Source organism: Bos grunniens, chromosome 25, assembly GCF_055505025.1.
Source record: "Bos grunniens cultivar Pamir isolate PY7600 chromosome 25, Bosgru_T2T1.0, whole genome shotgun sequence".
Taxonomy (NCBI): domain Eukaryota; kingdom Metazoa; phylum Chordata; class Mammalia; order Artiodactyla; family Bovidae; genus Bos; species Bos grunniens.
In genome coordinates, this window is record NC_141189.1 from 22,972,520 (window position 1) to 22,984,999 (window position 12,480).

Consider the following 12,480-nt stretch of genomic DNA (forward strand, 5'->3'; position numbering starts at 1 on the left):
CATACATTTCCTTGTTTTAAATCACTAGCATTCGATAATACAGCAGGTTGGGGTCTGTGAAGGGAAAACAAACAAGCTAAGCAAGTTAGATGGGGAATTAGGTATAACTGGGGCCTTTGGGGAAACGTATCTTTTTGTTTTCTCTCTCTGTTTTAAGATCTCTTGCAGTGGAAAAGGCAATGGCACCCCACTCCAGTACTCTTGCCTGGAAAATCCCATGGATGGAGGTAGCCTGGTAGGCTGCAGTCCATGGGGTCGTTGAGAGTCAGACACGATGGAGTGACTTCACTTTCACTTTTCACTTTCATGCATTGGAGAAGGAAATGGCAACCCACTCCAGTGTTCTTGCCTGGAGAATCCCAGGGATGGGGGAGCCTGCTGGGCTGCCGTCTATGGGGTCACACAGAGTTGGACACAACTGAAGTGACTTAGCAGCAGCAGCAGCAACAGTGTTGAGCCTTCTCTTTAGATCTTATAGTCCTATCTCATCCCCTCATTCTCATTTTGAGACAGCTATGGATTACCAAAAGAAAATTCACCTGATATAGCATCTGAAGACCTTAGTTCAAGGTCTTCACAAGTCACAGCACCTCTCTGATCCTTGCCATGCGTTTGTGTGTGTGCTCAGTCATGTCTGACTCTTTGCCACCCCATGGACTGTAGTCTGCCAGATTCCTCTGTCCACGGAATTCTCCATGCAAGAATACTGGAATGGGCTACCATTTCCTACTCCAGGGGATTTCCCGACTCAGGGATTGAACCTGAGTCTCTTGCATCTCCTGCATTAGCAGTCAGATTCTTTACTACTGCACCACCTTGGAAGCCTGTTCCTTGGCATATTTAACTATATAAACTATAATGAGACTCTTCAAGGGGTTGCTTTGAGAGTTAAAAAATAGAGCAGATGAATGATATTACAAACTTCTAATACATGATAAATGGTAATGCATTAAGTAAGGTATGGAATGGTAATGATATAATGCTGCTGCTGCTGCTAAGTCGCTTCAGTTGTGTCCAACTCTGTGTGACCCCATAGACGGCAGCCCACCTGGCACCCCCATCCCTGGGATTCTCCAGGCAAGAACATTGGAGTGGGTTGCCATTTCCTTCTCCAATGCATGAAAAGTGAAAAGTGAAAGTGAAGTCACTCATTCGTGTCCGACTCCTAGCGACCCCATGGACTGCAGCCTACCAGGCTCCTCTGTCCATGGGATTCTCCAGGCAAGAGTACTGGAGTGGGGTGCCATTGCCTTCTTCGAATGATATAATAGATACCTACAATTTCTTCCTCCTCAGCATCCATTACCTCTGCTCAAAACAGTATCTTGGTCTTTTTTTCTGGTGTAGGGGGGAATATCTTTGTCTCTAATGGTCCACTTGAGTTGAGTAGAGCTTACCCCAGTCCAAGCTTTAAAGTGGACATTAGACCCCAGGCAATCAGAACATCAAATTCTCTTGGCCCAAGTGGCTCACGGATGGGCCCATGCTCTAAACCCTGGAAGTGCTAAACTGGAAGGAAGGAAGTTGGGAACTTTGGGTGGCTATCTTGCTACCTAGAGGGGAGCCTGCCTGAAAACAAAGCCAAGAAAGAGGAAAATGGAAGTGAGGGTTGGAAAGAAATTCCTGACATGTATGAATCTCTGGATCAAGCCAGGCCTGAAGACAGCTACCAAATCTACTTTAGAATATACTTACCTTAACCAGACTTCCCTGATTTGTTTCAGTCAATTTGCACTTAGTTTCTTTTGCTTTTTAACAAAGACTCCTGAGTGACACAGTGATGCTATTCTTGAGGTTGCAGTTAATGGTGGTGACTTTTCCCTCCAGGGGTTCTGCTGAGCCATTACTGATCCTTAATCTAAATGATGGATTCTGATGCTACCAACAGGAAATTCATAAGTTGGATGAGTGCTGTGTCACACATGAAGGACAAGAACACTACTGGGAGAAGTTACCTTTTTTCACATACGGTGCCCCAGATTCTTCTGCTGGCCAAGGAGAGCCACTCAATCCGTCTCTCATACATCCGCATCGCTCTGCTGAGCTGTTTCTGCAAACTCATGGGTCACACACAGTCAGCACTGCACAGAGCATGTGGGGGAAGAGGGTGTACCCCACGTGGCTTCTGGGAATGGTGTGTCAAGGCCATGGGTATCCAGGCAGAACAAAAATCCCTCTAAAGCATGTATTAGGACTTCCCTTGTGGCCCAGAGGTTAAGAATCTGCCTGCCAATGCAGGGAACACCAGTTCGATACCTGGTGCAGAAAGATTCCACATGCCACAGGGCAACTAAACCCATGCGCTACAACTACTGAGCCCCCACTCTGGAGCCCGTGAGCCACAACCACTGAAGACTGTGCACCTAGAGCCCATGCTCTGCAATAAGAGAAATCATTGCAATGAGAAGACCCAGCAATACAACTAGGGAGCAGCCCCCACTTGCTGCACTAGAGAAAGCCCGTGTGCAGCAACAAAGACCCATCATAGCCAAAAATAGATAAATAAATAAACATTTGTTTAAAGATATATATATATATATATAAGCATGTACTTGTCTGTCACAAGCCTAGGAGGGGAAGAGTCAGAGTATTTCATTGCCTCAAATGGGGAGGAGGTAAATCTTGACCAAAAGGATTAGAGGTTTTTGTTTAAGGCATCCAGATTCCTGCCTGGAGAGGAGGTGGAGAAAGCTCCAGAAGGGCCTGTGGGTGGAGCACAGTCTGTTTACAGGAGGGGGTTCTGTCACTGGCTTGGTGCCTCCACATTCCACGACACCTTCCTCCCACCCCCTCCCCACACCCCACATTCTGACTGATGGGACCCAGCACTGACCTGGTACTCATACAGGAAGGGCAAGTCCACATGAATATTCTTCACTGTCCCGTCATGCCATTCAAATTGCACCATTGCCTTCTGCACGCAGGTGTGGCCAGGAGGGGAGCAGGTGAACAGAAGCACAAGTGAGGAAGGATTTTAAGTTTAAATCGGTCACTGGGTTCTCCAAGTCAGATGCAAGAGAGGGAAATGGGCTCTTAACACATCTGCGGGTGGATTGTGCCCCTCCCCATCACCAGGCCATTGCCTTGTCTGGAGCTGGCAGCTGAGGGACTTCAGGACACAGTCCCCTGAATGCACCAGGTCTGACCACAAGCTGGCTCCCTTCTCAGGAGGCTCTTCTGAACATCAATGTCCTTATTACAAGATATGGTTAGAAGTTTTGGTAATAGCAGAGTTGGAGATTTAAAACATACCATAGTCATAAATTCTAAGATTTGGAAACCCACATGGGCCTTCACGGACACTTTGAAAATCAAATTTGTTCATTCTGTTCATTCCTCCATCAAGTTGTCATATCTCTATCTCTGTCACTCCTTCCATCTAGTCATTCATCTATGGGCTGCCAGAACTAGACATCCCCTGTCTCTTTCCTCTCACTCTTCTGTCTTTCCACTGATCTTCTCTTCTCTGGCCTTGCCTCGCTGCCTGTGGGATCATAGTTCCCTGACCAGGGATTGGACCCATGCCCCCCGTAATGGGAGTGCAGAGTCTCAGCCACTGCACCACCGGGGAAGTCTCTCCACTGACTGACCTTTCTGTTCACCTATTACACTGTCCTTCCACGTCTCCATCCTTTATCCTTCATTTAATCTTGACTTTTATCCTTTCATCTGTTTATTCTATCCTGTTATCTATCCTTCCATCTGTTAATATTTCCATCCATCTATCCATTCTTTTACCTATTCACTTATCATTTCCATCCATCCACTCACTCAGCCTTTTCCTCCCTCTTTCCATCCTTCTGTCCACGCACGCAGACATTCCTTGACTGATTACTTGTACTACATATAAGGGACAGAGTGTTGGGGAAGAGGTTTTTCTTTTATAGGGCTCATACCCCGGTGGGCATTAGACGTGTAACAAATGCACACATACGCGCATCATAGGAGCAATAGGAGAAGTCTGTATCAGGTAGAGCGAGGGCCCAAAGAGAGAGTGTGTTCTGAATGACGAGGAGGAAACCTTCATGAAGGAGGTGATCATGGTGCCCAATATACCCCCTCTTTCCCCAATCTCCCAAGTTTCATTTTTCGTATCTTTGAAAAACAGCAGCTAGAGTAGATTTGATGAGAGTTCTAGAGTCCTGGGTGGAAAGCCTGCATCCCACTCCAAGCCCTCAGCTCCTGCTCCTTGGGCTCTGTCTCACGACCTCTATTTCTTGAACATTTCAGAAAGGAAATACCACACAGGAGCTCCACAGCAAAGGACTGGACAGAACTCTGAATCTGAGTTACCTCATGGATAGTTGATGATACTGTTTTCCGGAGAATAGGCACATATTCCTCCACAGGAGAGAATGCATTGGGTGCCAGAACCTGATAAAGGCTTAGCTTCTTGGCTGTAAAAATAAATGGTGGGGCTTGAGGCACCGCTCATGAAGCCCCAAAGGGTTCATGCCTTTGGTCAGTCATCTGCATCTTGGGTTCTTCCCTCTCTGGGGATTTACCTTTCAGGCTATTGGTCTTTAGCCATTCTGCAGAAGTCATGTCCAAGTTTGGGAACTCAATCATGAGGGGATCCTCATGTTTTGGGGGTTTAGGCAAGAGACTCATGAGTGAATTCTTTGCAACCTCTGTGGAAATCTAAATTGAAATGAAAAATCATCATTACATAATCATATTATAGACCTGGAAAGTCCCCAGTCTTCCCCCACCCACCCAAGGGAGCATCTTAAAACATTGTGCTTAGTCTTTCAGTTGTGTCTGACTCTGTGACCCCATGGGCTCCCCAGAGTGGAGGCACCAAGCCAGTGACAGAACCAGTGCCCACCAGGTTCCTCTGTCTGTGGGGATTCTCCAGGCAAGAATACTGGAATGCGTTGCCATGCCCTCCTCCAGGGGATCTTCCCAACCCAGGGATCAAACCCAGGTCTCCCACATTGCAGGCAGATTCTTTGCTGTCTGAGCTATCAGGGAAGCCCAAGAATATTGGAGTGGGTAGCTTATCCCTTCCTTCTCCAGGGGATCTTCCTGACCCAGGAATTGAACTGGGGTCTCCTGCATTGCAGGCAGATTCTTTATCAGCTGAGCTACCAGGGAAGCTCTCTTAAAACATTTCCTGTTAAATTACAGGCAGTTTTGCCTTTCCCTTCCATAGTCCCATCACCATCTAGAGAGATGTGTGGAATTTCTAGGAGAAGACAGAACTGTACCCAGCAACTCACTTTCTCTGTCATCTGTCCATCCTCCTAACCCCTTCCCACCCTTGCCATTTGAATCAGCACCAAGGACTCCAAGATGACAAGTGGCCCTGCCGTGGGCACAAAACACAAGCTCCAGGGAACTAAAAAGCAACTCCTGTACCAAATCATTTAGGGAGCCCTGATCTAGCCTAGACTCCCTTGCCCACATTTACAACTGAAAACCTGAGGTTCTGAGAGGTTAAGTCACATAGCTTGTGTATGAGGAAAGCACGAAACAGCAATTTCCAAACTTCAGACATTCGAGAACCACCTTCATGAAATTTGCTATATCTGAGTATCACCGTACTGTTATTTGTTGTTGTTGTTTAGTCACTAGGTCGTGTCCGACTCTTTTGTGACCCCATGGGCTGTAGCCCACCAGGCCCCTCTGTCCATGGGATTTCCCAGGCAAAAATACTGGAGTGGGTTGCCATTTTCCACTCTAGGGAATTTTCCTGACCCAGGGATTAAACTCGTGTCTCCTGCATTTGCAGGTGGATTCTTTACCACTAAACCACCAGGGAAGCCCTATATTGTTATTTACTCAATATTTTAAAAATCAAACAAGTAACACTAAGTCTTTTTAATTATTAGTTTTACTAACATTAATTGAAATTAATATTAATTTCAATTTTGATTTTAATGGACCCCTTTTTGTACTTAAATTATATATATATATATATATATATATATATATATATATATATATAAACACACATACACATATATACTTTGCTTGTTTGTTTTTGGACATGCCTTACAGAATGTGGGCTCTTAGTTCCCTGACCAGGGATTGAATCTGGGCTCTTGGCAATGAACGCACCAAGTCTGAAACATTGAAATTGTCAGAGAATTCCTAGTACTTAAATAATTTCAGAAAGCTCTATTTCTACCATAATGAGCTAGTTTTAAATATATAACATTTAAAAGAATGTTAATCTGCATATCACCTTATCATTATTTTGCAAACTACAAGTAGTATATGCATTTCATTTTGGGAAACTCCTGGCAAGATTCTGACATCAAGCAGACCTAAGTTCAATCGAGACTAATCAGCTTTTATCTCTGCGATCTCAGGCAAATTATTTAAACTCAACTTCTGTTTTCTCATCTGTAAAATAACATATCTGCTGGAGACCATTGCTGTAAGATAAAATAAGGCATTTAAAAAGATTAAGCCTTGTGCCTATCTTAAGTGCCTACACACTCAGCAAATGAAAACCATTAATTATTGTTATTGTTTATAGACAATCACATGGTCCCGGAGGCTGTGGAGTTGGAGAAGACTCTTGAGAGTCTCTTGGACAGCAAGGAGATCAAACCAGTCAATCCTAAAGGAAATCAGTCCTGAATACTCATTGGAAGGACTGATGCTGAAGCTGAAACTCCAATATTTTGGCTACCTGATGCGAAGAACTGACTAATTGGAAAAGACCCTGATGCTGGGAAAGATTGAAGGCAGGAGGACAAGGGGCGACAGAGGATGAGAGATCATCGACTCGATGAATATGAGTTTGAGCAAGGTCTGGGAGTTGGTGAAGGACAGGGAAGCCTGACGTGCCACAGTTCACAGAGTCACAAAGAGTCGGACACGACTGAGCAACTGAACTGAACTGATAGATAATCAGTTGCTGCTAAGTCACTCCAGTTGTGTCCGACTCTGTGCGACCCCACAGACGGCAGCCCACCAGGCTCCCCCATCCCTGGGATTCTCCAGGCAAGAACACTGAAGTGGGTTGCCATTTCCTTCTCCAATGCATGAAAGTGAAAAGTGAAAATTGAAAGTGAAGTCACTCAGTCGTATCCGACTCTTAGTGACCCCAGGGACTGCAGCCTACCAGGCTCCTCCGTCCATAGGGTTTTCCAGGCAAGAGTACTAGAGTGGGGTGCCACTGCCTTCTCCGAGATAATCAGTAGAAGAGCTGAAACTAAAATTCAAGACCTCAATCTAAGTGCTGTGTTTCTTTTACGACAGCTAGCCAGGTCAAAACGTGTGGTACCCCAAGTCCATACCTTCACTCTGTGATGCTGTAAAAGCGTTTCCAATTCTTTTCTGTCCACAGCTAAGTTGTCTGTGCTGTCTAAACAGAGCACAGCTTTTATGGCACTTGTGTCCATAAACTTTCTGAGTTATTCTGCTGATAAATTAAACGCCCTCAAGCAGGGCCTTTGCCCGGAATGAATGAGATGCTGGTGAGATGTCTCCAGACAGCCTACCCTGTGTAGCTGAGGTTTTCATCATTTTCCAAACTGGGGGGAAGGGAGGGACAGTGTTTAAGTGGAAGGGGTGGCAGAGGCCTGATGGCCTTTCTCTGAAATAATTTTTTTTTTTCAGTTAGAAAATCCACCAGGATCCTTCCAGCAGAGGCTGGGGCAGTTCAGAGCTGTGGAGGCTGCGAGGGGGCGGGGCCTCGCCTCACTCCACTTTTAGGGGCCTGGCAGTAGCGCCCTTGAGTGACAGGTGAGACAGGAGAGCATGGCGAGGCCAGCTGCGCGCCTCCCGGAAGGTCTGAGCTCCGGCTCTCAGCACCTACCTCCTGCATCACACTGGTGGGCTCCTCACAGCGGGCGTTGGGGTGCAGGGCTTGCACGTGGTCCCGGAGGCTCTGGGCCTTTTGGATTTCTGCCAGGAGCTCATCCACCTCCCGGCTGCTGCAGATCTGGGGGTGGTGGGGGCAATCAGGCACCCAGTAGTCACCTGGTTACCGGCAGTGGCCGAGGTGGGAAATGGCAGGCAGCCACGTGAATCCCTAGGGCGGAGTGGCATGCTCTTCAAAGCGGACGTTATAAACAGGATCCGTGTGTAGGACAGAGCCTGCCAATGCGTGTTCCATTTGTACATTATTGGCTTGCAGTGTTTTAAATAGTTGAAAGTTTGTCTAACCTTATAGATGTGAAGAAACACTTTATACCCTCGGAGAGTCCCTTGGACTGCAAGGAGGTCCAACCAGTCCATTCTGAAGGAGATCAGCCCTGGGTGTTCTTTGGAAGGACTGATGCTAAAGCTGAAACTCCAGTACTTTGGCCACCTCATGCGAAGAGTTGACTCATTGGGAAAGACTCTGATGCTGGGAGGGATTGGGGTCAGGAGGAGAAGGGGATGGCATCACCGACTCGATGGACAGGAGTTTGAGTGAACTCCGGGAGTTGGTGATGGACAGGGAGGCCTGGCGTGCTGCAATTCATGGGGTCGCAAAGAGTCGGACACGACTGAGTGACTGAACTGAACTGAACTGAACTAGCTATGATAATAATTATTAAAGGACTATAACAAGTGTTGGCAAACACTGGAGAATTGGAACTTGAGGGGTGCAGGTGGAACTGTAAAATGGTGCAGCTGCTGTGGAGAACAGTTTGGTGGTTCCTCAAAAAATTAAACAGAATTACTACATGACCTAGCATTTCTACTCCTAGTTACGTACCTACAATAATTGAAAACAGGGACTCAGATACTTATCCACCAATAATCATACCAGTTCACAGCAGCTAAAATATCCATTGACTGATGAATGGGTAAACAAGAGGTAGTATATTCAGAAAATGAAATATTATTCAACCATAAAAAGAGTGAAGTTCTGATACATGTCAGAACACAGATGCATCTTGAAAACATGATGCTGAGTGAAAAAAGATGGACACGAAATATCCACAATGGGTAAATCCCAAGAGAGGGAAAGCAGATTGACAATGAGCTGGGGCTGCAGGGGAGGGGGAATGGGGAGTAATTGTTTTAAGGGTGCAGAGTTTCCTTTTGGGGAGATGGAAGTGTTTTGGAGCTAAATAAAGGTGGTGGTTGCACAACATTATGAGTATAAAAAGTGCCACTGTTGTTCACTTTATTTATGAGAATTTTCTCCATTTTAAAAAATTTATTTATTTATCTGGCTGCTCTGGGTCTTGGTTGTGGTATGTCAGATCTAGCTCCCTGACCAGAGATCAAACCCAGGCCCCCTGCATTGGGAGCATGGAGTCTTAGCCACTGGACCAGCAGGGAAGTCCCTCAATTGTTCACAAATGAAAGGAAATCACACACACACACACACACAAAGCCAGATTTCTGGCTCTTGTTGGAAAATCAGAAGACTGGTAACACTGGGGGTCACTCCTGCAGAACAAATAAATAACGGGCTAGGGCTGAGCAGAGGCGTCTCACTCACTGGGGCAAGTGCTGTTTTGTTCTTTACACTCCTTACCACTCTCTGTTCTCATTAGAATCAGTTGTAATTTTTTGTCATCTTTGCCCTGTTGTTTTGCTCATAATAAAGAAAACAATGAAATTTGTTTTACCCATACCTCCACCAAGAGTGGAAAAACAACAACTAAGCCAAGAGGCTCACAGGTTTTTAAGAGAAAATATTTCTTAAACCAGCCAGTTTCATTCACTCACCCATAGTATCTTCCTAGCCCTGGAGTATGTCACTCCTACAGAGTCTGGCCAGTGAGGTAACAAGGGGTTTTGCCCAAGGAAAATGTTGCCTGACCTACACTTTGTAACACTAGAACATACTTGTGAGATGCAAATATTCATTTACTCTTGGCAATTGGTAGTTAGCAGGCAAGGCACAGCCTGTAGCTCAACAGACAGCTGGATTCTCAATCTGCCATATGGATCTACAACACACATTTGCTGTCATCTCCATTACAGACACAGAGTGTGTGATGTTATTATTAACTGCGACAAGGACTAATGGATGGATTGGTACAGAATTAACTTGCTCATTCAGAATTGATTGCTGTGTGTCTCTTGCTGTAAATGGGATCTATCTAGGAGAGAGAACTGAAGCAGCTGCTTCAGATTCAGAGCTTTGGTGGGAGCAGAGGTGGGGTGGGGCCCATGTTGATGGCAACTGGGTAGGAATTCAGAATTCTGTCAGCATGCAACCAGCTCATTTGCGTGCATGCTCAGTTGCTCAGACGTGTCCAACTCTTTGCGACCCCATGGACTGTAGCCTGCCAGGCTCCTCTGTCCATGGGATTCTCCAGGCAAGAATACTGAAGTGGGTTGTCATTTCCTCCTCCAGTGGATCTTGCTGACCCAGGGATTGAACCCATGTCTCCTGCATTTGCAGGCAAATTCTTCACCACTGAGTGACCTGGGTAGCCCAATCAACTCATCATACACCCTGACAAAAGAATCTCTTGTGACTTTTTGTTGTTTCTGTTCTTCCCTCATACTCTTTTTAATCTGATTTTACTTGAGTAAACCCACTGAGTAGGGGAGAAGGGAAGCCAGTACACACAAAGAATCATTCTGGCCCAGATTCCCCAGGCACAACCTTGGAAGCAGGCAGGGATAGGAGGAGGGGGCAGTGTGTTGGCCCAAGAGCTTACCTCTGTCTCTGGACTGTAGCAGTGATAATAGCCCCCAAAAGCTTCTACAAGGTTCTTCAGAACAGCCTATGGGGATGGAGACAGAGTCAGCCCTCCCTAGGGCAATGCCGTTAGTCTTACAAGCTTTTTCCTTGTCTGAGCCTCCCATCTGGGCTGACCAATGGGAGAACTAGATACAAGGAGAGTTGTATTCTAATCCATAACTTGGGGGCCTCAAAGGCTGGCCCAGCTCACTATCACCAATCCAAGGGAAGCCTTGAAGATTCTTGGGTACTTACGGGCGGCACCTGATCATCGCATTTGTAGGTGATAATGTGGGTAATGAGGTCCCTTCCCGTGGTAGACTGTTGGATGTAATCGGACAGGATTTCAGAAGGCTGATCTGGGCTGGGAAGAAGAAGGAAGAAGAGAAGGGGGCACTCCAGCAAGATGGTAATTCCCAAAGAACCTCTACCAAATCTAACCAATCATCTGTGTCCCAGGTCACCTGTGTTAAGATGTAAGGCATAGTGGGCCTCAGGCCCCCTGACATAAAAATCTGTAGATTAATGGCCTGGAAGAGTCACGCTTGATGGTCTTTTCTCGGTTTGGTTCTCTAATCCCTTCCTGGGTCAGTTATCAGCTTAGAAAAGGAGACCTACCAGCTTCCCATGATGGTCACCAGAGAATTCAGCCCCTTCAGAACGAAAACTTTCTTCAGGGCTTGTAGCAGATTGCTGCCTCTGTCTGGCTTCAGCTTTTTCACCCAAAGCTTGAGTTCCTGGAGACTAGGCAAAATGATAAAACCTAATAACAGTACTCATACTAGGGACCAGGCCCGGGACAAACACGGGCTGGTGTGAGCCTAACAATAATTCTTTGATAGGGATACCTTATTCCCGTTTTATAGATGAGGAAACTGAGACTCAGAGATAGGACTTGCCCAAGGGGATACTGTAAGCAACTGGAAACGCTGAGACTTCAATCCAGGTATGACTCAAGGGCCTGAATTTCCAGTTACTCTGTTATGTGGGGTCTGGGACCTAGCTCCTTTCCCCTCCAACTCTTCTGGAGGCAGATCTCAGCCTGAAACATGGGGTTAATCCCCAACCCAAAGAGTCTTGAAGAGAAGACACTACGGCTGTGTGGCTACATCCCACACAGGTTGGAATACACACTACTGGGAATACAGGAAGGACTCAATTCAGAGCTCTCCTGGTTCACTGTCTCACGTGGCACTGGTGAGACAGCTCTGGTCTCCCCCTTTCTCTTTCATTCTGACACCCACCCCCCAAAAAACCCCCTCAGCTCACTGCCAGTAAGTCTCTTTCATTATTATAACGGTTGAATTTGCCTTTTTAACAAAGAGAACAAATCCCAGGCCTGGCGCCATCTCTAGTCAATAGGTTTCAAGCTGGAATTTAATCTTACTGTTTTGTCTGCGTTCATTCTATTTATTTTATAGCAACTTGCTAATTATGGCAAGTGATACAGGCTTCTCAGTTATGGCATTGATAGTTTCGTTCAGAATAAATATTGGGTTATTTTAAAAATCAATAGTACTACAAGTTGAACAGAGTAAATAATCGTACAAGTGGCAGGGATATGACAAAAATCACAAGGGAAATCCAGGAAGAATTGCAGTTGAGGAACTCTTGGCTAGATGGTCTCAAGGTGACTTCCAGGTCTGACATCCTGGAGCTTTGAGGTTGAAATCATCGTTAAAAAATAAAACAAACAATCTTATCTGCTGAGTACCTTCCCCATGCCAAGCACTTCCCGTGCCAACAACTCTGTGAGAAGCAGGTATCCTCACCTTATTCTGCTAATGAGAGAGTTAAAGGATGAGTCAGGATCCCCCAGTAACTGTCAGAGCTGGGATCCAAAGCCCATGCTGCCTGAACGGGCACTTCTTTACCCAGAAGGGCGC

General features: G+C 46.0%; 1 protein-coding gene across 16 annotated transcripts in view; it reads right to left on the reverse strand.

Annotated features, from left to right (window-relative positions):
• The window catches only part of VWA3A (von Willebrand factor A domain containing 3A), a 55,934-nt gene that overhangs the window by 24,272 nt on the left and 19,182 nt on the right, over positions 1-12,480 (reverse strand). For 15 of the 16 annotated variants that reach the window (XR_015154644.1, XR_015154648.1, XR_015154646.1 and 12 more), the window contains 8 exons: positions 11,213-11,338; positions 10,850-10,958; positions 10,572-10,637; positions 7,775-7,900; positions 4,506-4,641; positions 4,294-4,397; positions 2,834-2,914; positions 1,956-2,050 (listed from right to left, as the gene is read on the reverse strand). Coding sequence is in view for 11 of the 16 variants with exons in the window: in XM_086375373.1 (XP_086231499.1) it covers positions 1,956-2,050; positions 2,834-2,914; positions 4,294-4,397; positions 4,506-4,641; positions 7,775-7,900; positions 10,572-10,637; positions 10,850-10,958; positions 11,213-11,338 (843 nt within the window). In the remaining 5 variants the exon portion in view is untranslated. The remainder of the gene's footprint in view (positions 1-1,955; positions 2,051-2,833; positions 2,915-4,293; positions 4,398-4,505; positions 4,642-7,774; positions 7,901-10,571; positions 10,638-10,849; positions 10,959-11,212; positions 11,339-12,480) is intronic. The other variant, XM_086375376.1, reaches the window with a different exon arrangement.